This window comes from Brachyhypopomus gauderio, chromosome 6 (genome assembly GCF_052324685.1).
Source record: "Brachyhypopomus gauderio isolate BG-103 chromosome 6, BGAUD_0.2, whole genome shotgun sequence".
In the NCBI taxonomy this organism is placed as follows: domain Eukaryota; kingdom Metazoa; phylum Chordata; class Actinopteri; order Gymnotiformes; family Hypopomidae; genus Brachyhypopomus; species Brachyhypopomus gauderio.
This window is the reverse complement of record NC_135216.1, coordinates 14,299,627-14,313,318: the sequence shown is the minus strand read 5'-3', so window position 1 is coordinate 14,313,318 and position 13,692 is coordinate 14,299,627. Positions and strand designations below refer to the sequence as shown.

Below are 13,692 nucleotides of genomic sequence, written 5' to 3'. Positions count from 1 at the left end.
AAAATTGCTCATTACTATTTGTACTCATTAGCATTATAATATAACACTTGTGTCAATCATCTGGAGTGGCTAATAAATCCATCACACTAATACATCTTAAGTATTGCTGAAGGTCATTGGAGCACAAACCAATCATGCCGCCGTTCTTGCGCTTTTTCTTTTTTGGTGGCTGTTTCGTGACATTTAACCTCTTTTGGTCCTGCTGCTCTGTTAACGCCGATTGAAGAAAAAGAAAAAGAGCGCTAGTTAATGAATCTTCAGACAGCAAAGAACATTTACTGTATAGTCTATGCTCACAGCAAACATTATTTACCAGAACACATTTGATTTCAGATTATCAGCATTTTTTATTACCTGTTTCAGCACTGGTTTGAGATGTCTCTGGTTGCTCGACATCTTAAACAAAACAAATACGCCCCCAATATCAAAACAAGAATAGCAAAACAGCTGATGCAGGAACTTTCTGGGTGACCACTCTACTAGATAAACACTCAACCAATAATACAACTTCTACATTTACACATTTCTGGCTTTTTTTTGGCATGATTAGAGGACAACGACAAAGGATATTCTTGCCAACAATGAAGAATGGCTGCAGTGCCAGTTCAGATTCCAAGAGCCATTCTGAACCTACGTACTGAGTTGAGCCCTGTTTTCGAGGCACCAACTCTGCGAAACAGCTTACAGATGAACAACTTTGATTTATTAATGAGCTCAGATGGGTAACTAAATAGAACGATTTTAATTTTACATTTTAGGTATATTATTTAGTTTTACTAGCTACTTGCTTTGACAACGCCACAAACTAAATTGGCTAGTGAAAGCTGTCAGATCACTATAAATTTTCAATGCAAGACCTGACAAACTGACAAATAAGGATAAAATCACAAAGCTAGCTAACTAGCTACTTAGTCAACTGTATTGGCAGTAATCATGTGCAACACTGGCTTAAAAGAGGGGGAAAAGTATTCAAATTTGTTAAAAAAATTTTTTTGAGTAATGCTACCTAAGGGTAGTGGAGAAGGAGTCATTCAACCCATATAAGTTTATACGATCACCAAATACCATAGTGTCTCATAATGAAGAGGACTAACATTACGTCAATACATGTAGCTAGTCAGCCAAGGCATTGTAAGGGAATATATGATTTACTGTCTGTGACCCTTAATTTGAACATTCTGACATTTTGTTCATTCTATTATCGGTCTGCCCCTCAGTTATCGCTTGTCTTTCCTCTTGTTCCCTGTTTATCTTTTACTTTCCCTACGCTCACATGTAGTACGTCTCCACTGCACATTATTTCCATACAAAGACAATACCAATCATATATCTGTTTTTTATTCTTAAACAGTTCTTTTAAGCCACATCTAAGTTCTACTGTATTTAACTGTGTTACTTATTAATTATTTTATCCTTATTAATTCTCTTTTGTGATGCTTGTGTGTTGTGAATCTGTTCTCCCTGCACTGTCTATGGAACACTCCAGGCTGAATAACAGCATTATAACAGCATTGGTTCACAGGATCACATTCACCAACTCAGTCATTTTTACTCAAGTTACCCATTTATAAATTAGCTGCTATACTTGTCCCTGAAATGTGTAAAATCTCCACTTTGTCATCCTTACTAAAAGTACACATCTATGTCCATGTAGTCTATTTGCCTGCATCCTTAGTGGGAGCATTTACAGGGACAGGTCCAGGACTGGAAGGTACTACTGCATAACTTTCACAGTGGTAGGCTAGTGCACAAGGCCCTAAAGCCTCTCGGCTGCAGGGACGCTGCAGAATGGCCCTGCACTCTGACTGCAGCTCACAAAGAATCTGGGATGTCAAGAGAAATATTTAATTGTACTGTACACATGTATGTATAAATATGACAAAAACCTATCTGGCCTAGATCATAATGGTCATTGTCTTCAAAAGTGTCAGCACAGTGGCACATCATTTTAATAAACCTGAAATGGAAAAAAATCCTTCTGGGCTGGCATTAAAATATTTTGAGCTTAAGCCCTGAAGGCCAACCTTTAATGATAACCCTTAATCATCATTTGATGTACTATTACTTACTTTCCTCGTGCTCCTTTCTTGAAGATTCTTTCTTCACCACCTAAAAAGAGATGAGTGAGAATGTAGGAAACGCCACAAACTAAATCACCAAACACATGGGATGATTTACATCAGATGACAACCTTAATGCATCCCCAGCCTTCTCTGTCCTGAAGAATCTTTGCCATCTTTCGGAGTTCTGCAATTTTGCAAATCAAACTGATATGATCTCCCCATAGTGCTACAAGCTCAGAGTGGTTTTTTTTCTATGGAAACAACACAAAAACAGTGCTCAAATTTAGCACATGCACAGTAGACCAAGGTGCTCTATGCAAAAGATACATTTAATGCACATGCTCAGCTAACAGCAAACACTCACGATGTAGCTGAAGCGGTGCCTTGGGCTGATCAAATGGCCCATGTAATTCGAAGTAGAGAGCATTACATTACAGCATGAGCACAAGAAACAATTCTGATGAGTGGAGGTATGATACTCTGTGATCATACTCAATCCTGAAAAAAACATGAAAATGAAAATAAGGAAAGAAAAAGAAAGGAAGGAAGATTTTTTTTTGTTGTTAATTTTATGCATGAATGGTTTTTGGTTGTCATTTTAGTCAAGAAGTGGCAAAAGGAGGAGCACTAACCAATAACTGGCTCTGTTCGCGTGGGGCTAGTGAGGTAAGCCCATAAATGAGGTGAACTCTGTCTGGGATCACTACAATCTGCCTCTGTCGTAAGGGCTATATCAGGTTTTGAGCATTCTGCCTTCACAGCACCTCTTTGCAAATCTTGGGCATCCTTTTCTTCAGTTTTCTCAATGGTTTGGAGCACTGAAAATAATATATAGTCATTCTGGAGCCTTTAGAACATGCCTACAAATAAATATACAGCAAGTATTTGAGTCATAAATATAAAATGTGTGAACCTGTTGATCCATTGTTCTTGCCACAACTGTCATCATCCAAAGATAATGATGCCAGTGTGCTTTGGTCATCATTTGATATCAGATCATGTAGAGAGTCCCTCAGTTTTCCCAAAGCTTCAGTCACAACAGACATACACATGGAGCACAAATAAAACCATTACATGCATAACTTCTGGTATTTTGTTTTTAACTCAAACATAACCAGATTTATGAACTGTATTTTAACACACCAATTAAAATGGGAGCATCACGAATCAGATGGTAGTCTTTGGCCTCCAAATCAAGTACCTGCAATGGAACAGAAAACAAATATGAAAACAAGCCCTGACCTTTTCCTGCTAGACCTGCTAATATTTACCATTGCATCAGGAATGAACTTCCAGCAAGCATTCAACATGTTAATTTGAATGTTTGGTAGAGTCTAGTCATTTTAACCCTTACTCTATATTATTGTAATTTTATCTACAGGAAGAGATCACAATTAATACAAGACCTGAGTTTCTCCATATCCTTGACTCCTCTCCACCATAATGGCTTGAGCTCTCAGCCATTTTGCCTTCACTTTTTTCCTTTTTTTCTGCATTAGAGGAACATAGCCTGTAGATTTCTAATGCAAACCAACACAAAAGCAACAAGAAACAAAGTGTTTATGTCAAATTAGGCATCAGTCTTTATTATCTCTTTAATCATGTAGACTATACAATAATACTGGTGATATATTTAAATTTACCAGATACATGTATTGGTGATCCTGACCAGTCAGATGTTTTATAATGGAGTTCTCTGGAAATCTCTCTGTGCATGTCATACACACATAGAATGGTGGCTGGTCCTCAGTAAGACACTCTGTCAAAGAACTCAAACCTACACGCACACACACACACACCCCCACACACACACACACACACACACACCCTAATTGATCAACATGAACCAAACATTTTTCCAAAAATTAAGTGATGGATTAATGCAACATATTTATATATTTAATTCTTTTCTTTATAGACAATTAAAATTAACACTTTCCATTAAACACATTTAATGGAAATTGGAGTTATCCTTCTTGGGAAAATGTGCAGTCAAAAAGATCGTTTTTACCCTTAATTTAACGGTTACATTTAGCAAGATCTGATGCACTCATTGTTTGATGTAGCACCAAATAACCAAATACATATGTTAATATTACACAGAAACAACAAAAAAATGCAAGAAATTGAAAACTTCCCCAGCATACATAAGGTGATTCCCCAACAATATATTTGTTCATTCATGCATGAATGATTTTTTAGTAATGGAGTTACTCGAAGTCGTTTGGACCCTACAAGTAGTGCAGGATGGCATGACCAAAATTCTATATCACGTTTTTTTTTTTAGAAATTATAATAATAATAATAATAATAATCTTTATTTGTATAGCACCTTTCATACATACATGTAACTCAAAGTGCTTTACAGTATAAATAAAAGAAACATTAAAAGGAGATAAGACAAAGACAAAAAGACAGAAGAAAATGTTAAAAGAAATTAAAGATAAAAATATTAAAATAACATAAAAAGTAAAAAGTGAAGTAAGTAAGATAATAAAAAGTAAAGTAAATAAGATAAGAAACTCTATCTTAATAGTTTTAACTAAAAGCGGATCTAAACAGGAATGTTTTGAGACTGCTCTTAAAACTATGCAGGGATGAAATGCCTCTGAGCTCTTCAGGAAGAGAATTCCAGAGCTTTGGGCCATAGTGGCTAAAAGCACCCTCGCCAATCTTTAATCTGCTTTTAGGAATCACCAGTAGATTACTGTTTGAAGACCTGAGAGACCTGACTGGAACATATCTAACCATCATTTCACTTAGGTAAAGAGGGGCAAGACCATGAAGACATTTAAAAACCATGACTAGAACCTTAAAATCTATTCTAAAGCTGACAGGTAACCAGTGCAGTGAGTGGAGTGCAGGTGTAATATGATCTCTCTTTCTCCTGCGGGTCAGAACCCTTGCAGCCGCGTTCTGAACTCGCTGTAGGTGCGAAATAGAGCTCTTTGGAAGAGCAGATAGAACAGCGTTACAATAATCTAGCCTTGATGTGATAAATGCATGGACAAGTTTTTCACTGTCAGCAGGAGAGAGCATATCTCGGACCTTAGCGATGTTTCGAAGATGAAAGTAAGCTGTCTTGCATGTAGTCATGATGTGTGATTTGAAGCTGAGCTCATTATCAAAGGTGACGCCCAGGTTCTTAACACATTGTCTGGCTTTCAGATTCATTTGATTTAAATAAGTCTGGACATCATTCCTTTGTGAATCACTGCCAAGAACAAGAACCTCTGTCTTCTGTTTATTTAACTGCAGAAAATTGTCAGACATCCATGTCTGTATATCATCTATGCAGTCAAACAGTGAGCAAATTGATTTTAGGGCTTTAGGTTCTAGCGAAATATAAAGTTGAGTGTCATCTGCATATTGATGATAACTAATACCATGTTTATTAATGATGTGTGGTAACGGAAGCATATATAGGTTGAATAGTAACGGCCCAAGAATTGATCCTTGGGGGACGCCACAAGTTATTTTTTGACGTGTGGAGGAAGAGGTACCTAATGCTACATAGTAATCACGCCCAGTTAGGTACGATCTAAACCAGTCTAAGACTAAGCCACTAAGGCCTACCCAGCTCTGTAGTCGATCAAGAAGTATTTCATGATCAACGGTGTCAAAAGCGGCGCTTAAATCTAGCAGAAAAAGGACTGAGAGTTTGCCTGCATCCTTATTCAATCTCAAGTCATTTACTACCTTAACTAGGGCTGTTTCAGTGCTGTGGAGAGCTCTGAAACCAGATTGAAAAGTGTCATTTATTTGATTTACTTTGACATAGTCATTCAACTGGATTGACACTACTTTTTCAATGATTTTGCTAAGAAAGGAAAGGTTAGATATAGGTCGATAATTATTAAGAATTGTGGGATCAAGATTTCTGTTCTTTAATAGTGGTTTAACCATTGCAGTTTTAAAAATTTTAGGGAATTCACCCAATTGCAGAGACTGATTAACAATCATTAGAACTTCATTAGCTAATGAGCTCAGAACCTGCTTGAAAAAGCTTGTTGGTAAAGGGTCCAGTTCACAAGTAGAGGATTTTAGTGATGAAATCACATCAAGTAGTGTTACCATGTCAACTTCTTGGAAATAGGACATATTAAAGTTAGGCTGAGTAACTGATATAAGGGTTGATGGTCTATTAGTGCTTGTTGCTATGTTCTGCCTTATACTAGTAATCTTGTCCCTAAAAAATATAGCAAACTCCTCACATTTTTCAACTGAAACAGTCTCAGGGAAGCCACAGGAGGTGGGGTTTACTAGCTGATCTATGCTTCTGAACAAGACAGCTGAGTTATTATTGGATGAATTGATTAAGGTAGAGAAATAGTTTTTCCTTGCTGATTTCACTTCACTGTTGTAATTCTGCAATGTTGTTTTATAAATATCAAAATGTACTTGCAATTTTGACTTTCGCCAACGTCTCTCAGCCTGCCTACAATCTTGCCTAAATTTTACAATAGATGGAGTGTTTCTCCAGGGCATCTTAATTTTACCAGAGATTATTTTAGTTACCTTTGGTGCCACAGCATCAATACAGTTCCTAACTCTGTGTGTGAATGTTTCAACTAGCTCATTCCCATTTTCTGAGAGGGGAGGGAGGGACTGTATCATGTCTGTGAAGGTCACGGCACTGCCAGCACTGAGATAACGCTTGGTTATTGTGCGCTTTTCACTGAGTGTTCTAGTAGATAATGACATGTTGAAAAATACACCAAAATGGTCAGAGATTGCAACATCAGTAATTTCAGTATTATTAACCTCTATACGTTTAGAAATGACCAAATCTAAAATGTGGCCATGCTTATGAGTTGGGCCTGATACATGCTGTATGAGATCAAAAGAGTTAAGCATCCTCATGAATTCTGAAGTGATTGGATTTGTGGATATATCCATGTGAATATTAAAATCCCCAGCAATTAAAACATAATCAAAATCAATTAAAATCCTTGAAAGCATTTCTTCAAAATCTTCAAGAAAATCTGCATGTAGTCTGGGAGGATGATAGATAACAATCAAAAGAACTGAATAAGTACAGTTGAGTTGTACTGCCAGATATTCAAACGTAGGATGTTCCCCTAATGAGATCTGCTTACATCGGAATGCTTTATGGTAAAAACATGCAACACCACCACCTCTCTTATTTACCCTGGAGACATTAAAATAGTTAAAGTCGGGAGGTGAAGCTTCATTTAGCACTATTGCTCCATTGCTATCAAGCCAAGTCTCTGTTAGAAAAAGAAAGTCCAGACAGTAATCTTCAATTAATTTAGCTATTATAAAAGACTTGTTTGTGAGTGAGCGGACATTTAGTAAGGAGACTTTGAAGACTTGATGTGTTTGATCAAGATGCTGTGTTTGATCAGCATCGCTTACATCACTTGTGCATTTCACTGGGATCAAATTTTGTTTGTTACAATGTTTTGTACCCTTATGTTTTCTGATTACATTTTTATTTCGATTCTGAGAGCCATGCCACCGGCTATTTAAAATAACTGGAATGTAGCACTGACTAGGAGCATGGGTTCCAGTGTGTCAGACCTGAGAATTCACTGAGTGTGCAGGAGAAGTGGGTGAGTTCCTGCAAGACAGCAGACTGTAGTGTTGCAGAACCTCTTCAATCTCCTGGAGTTTACCTCTGAGACTGTGGACAGATTCTCTGACAGGAGATGGTGGGCTCCTTTGACTGACATTACTGACGTTACTGCTGGCGGTTGGGTGCAGATTCCGCATGTGAGTGATTCCATACATTAGATTGTCCACAAGCATTTGAGTCCCAGCCCTGTTAGGGTGAAGCCGATCAGGTTTAAAAAGCTCAGGACGCCTCCAAAAAATGTTGAAATTGTCAATGAAGTTTACCTTCCGATGTGCACAGGCTGTAGTGAGCCAGCTGTTTAGAGCCAGCAGTCTGGTAAAGTGACCACTGCCTCGACGTGCAGTTGGTATCGGTCCAGAAATGAACACTTCACACCGGGAAAACTCCAGAATGTCGAGCAGATGGTTAAAATCCTGTTTCAGTATCTCAGACTGTTGTTTGTAAACATCGCTAGAGCCGACATGTACAATCAGTCTTTCCGTAGCTGGATGGTCATGCAATATGTGTGGAATCATGGGTATCACTTCACAGACAGTAACACGAGGAAAGCAAAAGGCCTTAATACTGTTGCTCCATACATCTCTGATGACTGAGTCCCCGATTAGCAGCGTTTTGGGCTGTGGCGGTGTTCCTCGTCTTCTTTCACCGTTAATGCCTCGGCGGCTAACATGTTTACCACCCCGATGGCCAGCATGGTTACCACCCCGATGGCCAGCATGGTTACCACCCCGATGGCCAGCATGGTTACCACCCCGATGGCCAACATGGTTACCACCCCGATGGCCAACATGGTTACCACCCCGATGGCCAACATGGTTAGCATCCGGATGGCTAACCCTCTTAGCATGCTTGTTAGCATGCTGCTGGCTAACACAGTTGGCAGCCTGGTGGTTGGTCCGCGAATGGCCAGAGTTATTTGCAAGCTTAACAGCCAGACTGGAGTCGGATCTCTGATGCTGATTGGGGTGCGTTTGATGTCCTTGATGTCCTGGAGAGGGAGGCAGTATGTTGTGATGAGACTGCTCAGTTTCTGCTACTTCAGTTGAGGCAAGAGCTTCATATCTGTTATCGAGAAGAATGTTCTGTTCTGAAGATTGCTGCTTGCCGCCGCTGCTGTGCTGGTTTCTGCTACGTTCCTTCCCCCGAACAAGAGTCCAGCCCTTATCATTGTTGTTGTTAACAGGATTAGGAGTTGAGGCCAAGATGAGCTTAGGCTTTGCCCCCAGTACATCCCAGCGACAATGGAGAGAAACGTCTCTTTCTTTGCCAGTCACAGGGACGGTTTTGTCAGCGGTTTGTGTGGCAAGAATCGAGTCCAGATATTCTTCCTCCTCCCTTATAGAATGTAAGGTATGGATTCTTTCCTGAAGTTCTGCAACCCTCTGAGACAGTTTGATACACTCAGAGCAAATAGATGATGTGGAAGCATGAGGCATAATCGCAAAAGCACCGGGCACAAGGCTCAAATATCCAAGTTAAAAATCCAAAGTGCAAAAATAACACCCAATAAGTTCTGGCAGGTATTTCACAGCTGAAAACAATATCAGCTGCTGATAAAACAGTGCACAAAAACCACTCACAAGGATGAGAAGCAAAAAACAGTTCACTCGCAGTGTCGGACTGTCGGAATGTAAAAAATGCTAAATAATCCTTTATAGATGAATGTAAAAAAGCTTACCAAGTGAAGTAACGAGTAATGGATCCTTTTAACTTGTAAAAATAACTTGAACTTGTAGATATAACTCAAATAAATGAAAGGACAAGCAGAGCTGACAGAAAAGCGTCTGTACAGGAGGAAAGCAGGAAGTAACCTATTACCTATTATAACCTATTATAGTAACCTATAACCTATTAATTATATCGGTTTCACGGTATTTGACGGTACCATCTCTTTTAATGTGATAAAAAGCTAATTATTTCGAATCATTTCGACCAAAACACAGTGCTGAAGAGCGGCACACGCAAAGTACAAAAGTCGAGAGGTGCATGAGCTCGCGACGTGACAGCGGAGCCACCGCGATTGCACAATTTTTGCCACGCGGACACTCGTTTAAGTTTAAGCAGTTATGGGTGTGCAGATTGCTTGTTACCACAAGCCGCGACAACTTTTGCTTGACAGTATTTGCAGTAAGTGACTGTGTTTGGTCCACGTCCGACCTTTAAAACCCGATGTACTACCTGACAACAGACACGGCTCCTTTCTTTGGCAAAAGTTCCTTTTTTACTTTAATATTTGGTAGAATTTGTGGTTCAGAACGTCCCTCGTTTTCAGCAAGCTAGATTTGCGCTCTGTTGCATGTGTGCTTAGCGGCACAGCAATGAAAAGCATCCCTTGGGAAACAATTAACGAACGCGCTGCATTCCCGACACGTGAAGGCTATTTAAACCGGTGTGGCCGGTATGTGAAAATTTCTTATGATAACAAAAATAAACACCGGTATACCGCCCAGCACTACCTACAAGAAACAAACAAGCTCTTCACAGAGGTCATCAGGTAGGCACCTCCCTTCATCTGATAGAATTAAGCCTGTCGACAACCAAGACGACTCAACAGTGAGGTCTTGCATCCCCTGCTCACCTTAAAACCAGCCACATGCCTCTTACAATGTTAACCCACACTGGCCTCATTGGTGATTAATGCAATGACACCATTAATGTGCGCTCAATGCCAGCAGGTACAGATTTAAGGCCCTGTAACACTCATCTAAATAAATTTTGAATGCGATATGTATCAGGATAATTCTGGAGATGATAATCATTTGTTTAAATTTACATCACCCAAGCCTTCTAACCAGTTATCCTTGGTGATTTAAATTCACTGTTATCTGTGCAACTAGCTATAGTAAATCTCTGGATATTTTTTACAGTGCAATATAATATGCACATCACGCCTGTAATTCAGTCTGTCCCCCTGCTGTCCCATGAGGCAGTAGACCTATCCGAGGCTAGCGCTGCTCCGCTGAACGGATTCTGGCAGTGAAGGAGGAATTGTGGGCGGTACTGGAGTTTTAGCGTTGAAGGCTGAATCGTCTCGTGATGATGCACGACATATGATAATGGTATACATATGATTCAAGGGGTGCAGTACCACCCGTATTAAACCCCTATGTTCACTGGACTGAATTCGGTCTTTGGGGGTGGATCTTCCTACGGTTCATCAGTGTTTCACTTTTTTGCTGCTGCTGCCTTACTTTCCAACCCCTACTGATTGGAGTTAGAGGGTGGCAGTGTTTGTTACCCACAGATACAAAATATAATTATATCTTATTATAATATATCCATAGATATAATTGTCCCTCTTAGGGTAGAAACTGCTGTAGAACCTTTATGAATTTTATTTTCTCTCTTTATATACTGGCCTAACAGATGTGCAGCCACCGACATGGTTTATCTGTTCCTATATCTTTAGTGTACCAGAGACAGACCTGATGTCTTTTTCTTTGGGTTGTTTGCACTTTTATAATTCTAAGATGTGTGCGCCTTCTGACTCGTGTGTGTGTGTGTGTGTGTGTGTGTGTGTGTGTGTGTGTGTGTGTGTGTGTGTGTGTGTGTATTCATATATGCTTGAGAGTTGGGTATCCCTATATCTCAGTGTACACCATTGTTGGAGAAATTTCTACTTCTGTTGACCCAGACGGGCCCCAAAACCGCCCCGATGGACCAACAGGTTGTTGACTGGATGATCCAAATAAAGTCTTGACACCAAAAGTTCTTTTGTATTCAATTTATATTGTGTAAAACCAAATGCAGATTAATCAGAGTATACGTGATACAATGTATCTAGTCTACCAAAGCCAAGAATGCCAAATAGCAGAGTCTGAGCAAGAAGCCCCGTGCTGGGCAAACTCTCCCCTTTTATACCCTTCCTTCTATAGTTTCCTGTTAGTTCTTTTCCAGGTAACACAGATTCGCACAGAGGCCACAGATGTCACCCACCCACGCTTTTCCTTTGTTCTGGTTCGTGCGACATTCTTGTCAGCAAAACGGCTGAGTGCACCTGTTGCGGCTCAGCACCCACCTCTCCCCGATATCAACGTTCTGCGACCCTTCACCTCCCTGCACCTCAGTCTCTGGCATGCGCTCAAAATAAACTTGCCCAGAGCCAGGTGCGTCGTACAGACAACCACAAGTACATTGAAAGGTCGAGTGCGCGCACAGATAACCACAAGTGCATTGAAAGTTCGAGGCTCAAGGCTCGGACAACAAAGGTCACTCATGTTCTAAGAATATATGTTCGTCAGCCCTTGGTTGGTTGGGGAGTTGGAATGTTAATGGACTGAACAATTTGGTAAAGCGTCTGAAGGTGAATGCCCATTTAAGGCATTTAAATTTAGACATAGCTTTTCTACAAGAAACCCATCTTAGTAGGAATGACCACTCCAAGCTGAAATTCGCCTGGGTTGAAAGAATCGTCCACTCTACATTTCCTTCCAAATCTAGGAGTTGCAATTTTAATTAAAAGAGGAATTCAATTTATCCCAGATTTAATTTCTTCTGATTCAGGAGGCAGATCTTATTGTGCGTGGATCCGTGTTTGACACGAAAGTGTTGCTAGCAACACTATGCCCCTAATTTTGACAACCCCAAATTTATGCAGAATCTGTTCAAATCCTTCTTTAAAACACTCATCTTTTGATTATGGGTGGAGACATTAATTGTACTATAGATCTGGCTTCAGATCACTTGAGTGGACGTACCCTTCCTCCATCATCAATGTCCAAGGAGATTACTGAAATTATAACTGAAAATTCAATTGTTGATTTTTGGAGGTTTTATAACCCATTTGCTAAGGTATTTTCTTTCTACTCACACAGCACCTTTTGTTACTTGGATAACTTTTTCATTAATTCTTATTCCTAAAACTACTTCATCTGACTATCATTCAATAGTCATTTCTGATCATGCACCTCTCACTTTAAATATACAATTTTCTAATTGGCACCCTTCCCTCCCTATTTGGAGATTCAACTCACTATTATTGTCAAATAATAAATTCAATACATTTATTTCAGCTTCAATAGATGATTTTAATACCAATAATGAAAAGGACTCTGTCTCTCCTATTGTATGGGAATCTCTTAAGACTTATCTGCGCGGTCAAATTATTTTCTACGCTTCTTATTAATACACAGGAGCCATTTAGCAAAATTGCTGAGCTTGATAGGCTTATTGCAATTAAATCAACACCAGTTTTACTTGAACATCGCCTCGAACTACAGACACTACTTTTATCTTTGCGCCACGTCCGAAGTAGAAAAACAACCATCACAGGCGCATAGCAGATACTATGAACATGGCGATAAGCCCTCAAGGCTTCTGGCCCATCAGTTGAAGAGACAGGTAGCATCCTGGGTAATACCACAAATATTAGACTCAAGGGGAGAACAGAGTTTAGACCCTTCAGTCATTAATGCCACATTTAAGTCTTTGTACTATAATCTTTACTCATCCAATTTCCCAGGTTGAAATGTATTCATTTTTTGAAGGTCTTTCATTCACCACTGTAGATCCAAGTGTTGCAGAAGAGCTGGGTTAACCTTTAACTTTGGAGGAGATTACTCACTCAGTTATGTTAACTAATAAAGCTCCTGGTCCTGATGGATTTTCAATAGAATTGAATTTCTAGAAATTTCAAGAAAAGTTTGCCCCACTTCTCCTAGAAGTATATGAAGAATATTTCATTTCAAATTATTTACCTCCCTCTATGACTCAAGCACATATCTCTCTGCTGTTAAGGATAAGGTCCTAATCTCTGCACTTCATACAGACCTCCCTATTTGGCCAAAAGCTTTACATTAGGGTTGCAACGGTATGAGATTTTCACGGTATGATAACCGTCTCAGAAAATACCGCGGTATCACGGTTATCACGGTATCACAGTTAGTTTGTATATTATTAAAAGATACACCGACCCTTAAAGAAATTACAAGTTATTTTTGTTCAATTAACTATTTATTGTAGAAACCTGGAACTATTGTATACAAAATGTGTCCTTTAAAAAAATAAGCTGTACACATGTTTATATAAATA

The 13,692-nt window shown here is 39.4% G+C and overlaps 1 protein-coding gene across 9 annotated transcripts in view; it reads right to left on the bottom strand.

Annotated features, from left to right (window-relative positions):
• LOC143516965 (uncharacterized) overlaps window positions 1-13,692 on the bottom strand; it is a 64,073-nt gene that overhangs the window by 13,188 nt on the left and 37,193 nt on the right. For all 9 annotated transcript variants that reach the window (XM_077008964.1, XM_077008970.1, XM_077008969.1 and 6 more), the window contains 10 exons: window positions 3,707-3,840; window positions 3,470-3,583; window positions 3,207-3,264; window positions 2,977-3,090; window positions 2,696-2,881; window positions 2,428-2,561; window positions 2,192-2,314; window positions 2,070-2,109; window positions 355-396; window positions 130-207 (listed from right to left, as the gene is read on the bottom strand). In XM_077008964.1, coding sequence (XP_076865079.1) covers window positions 130-207; window positions 355-396; window positions 2,070-2,109; window positions 2,192-2,314; window positions 2,428-2,561; window positions 2,696-2,881; window positions 2,977-3,090; window positions 3,207-3,264; window positions 3,470-3,583; window positions 3,707-3,840 — 1,023 coding nt within the window. The remainder of the gene's footprint in view (window positions 1-129; window positions 208-354; window positions 397-2,069; window positions 2,110-2,191; window positions 2,315-2,427; window positions 2,562-2,695; window positions 2,882-2,976; window positions 3,091-3,206; window positions 3,265-3,469; window positions 3,584-3,706; window positions 3,841-13,692) is intronic.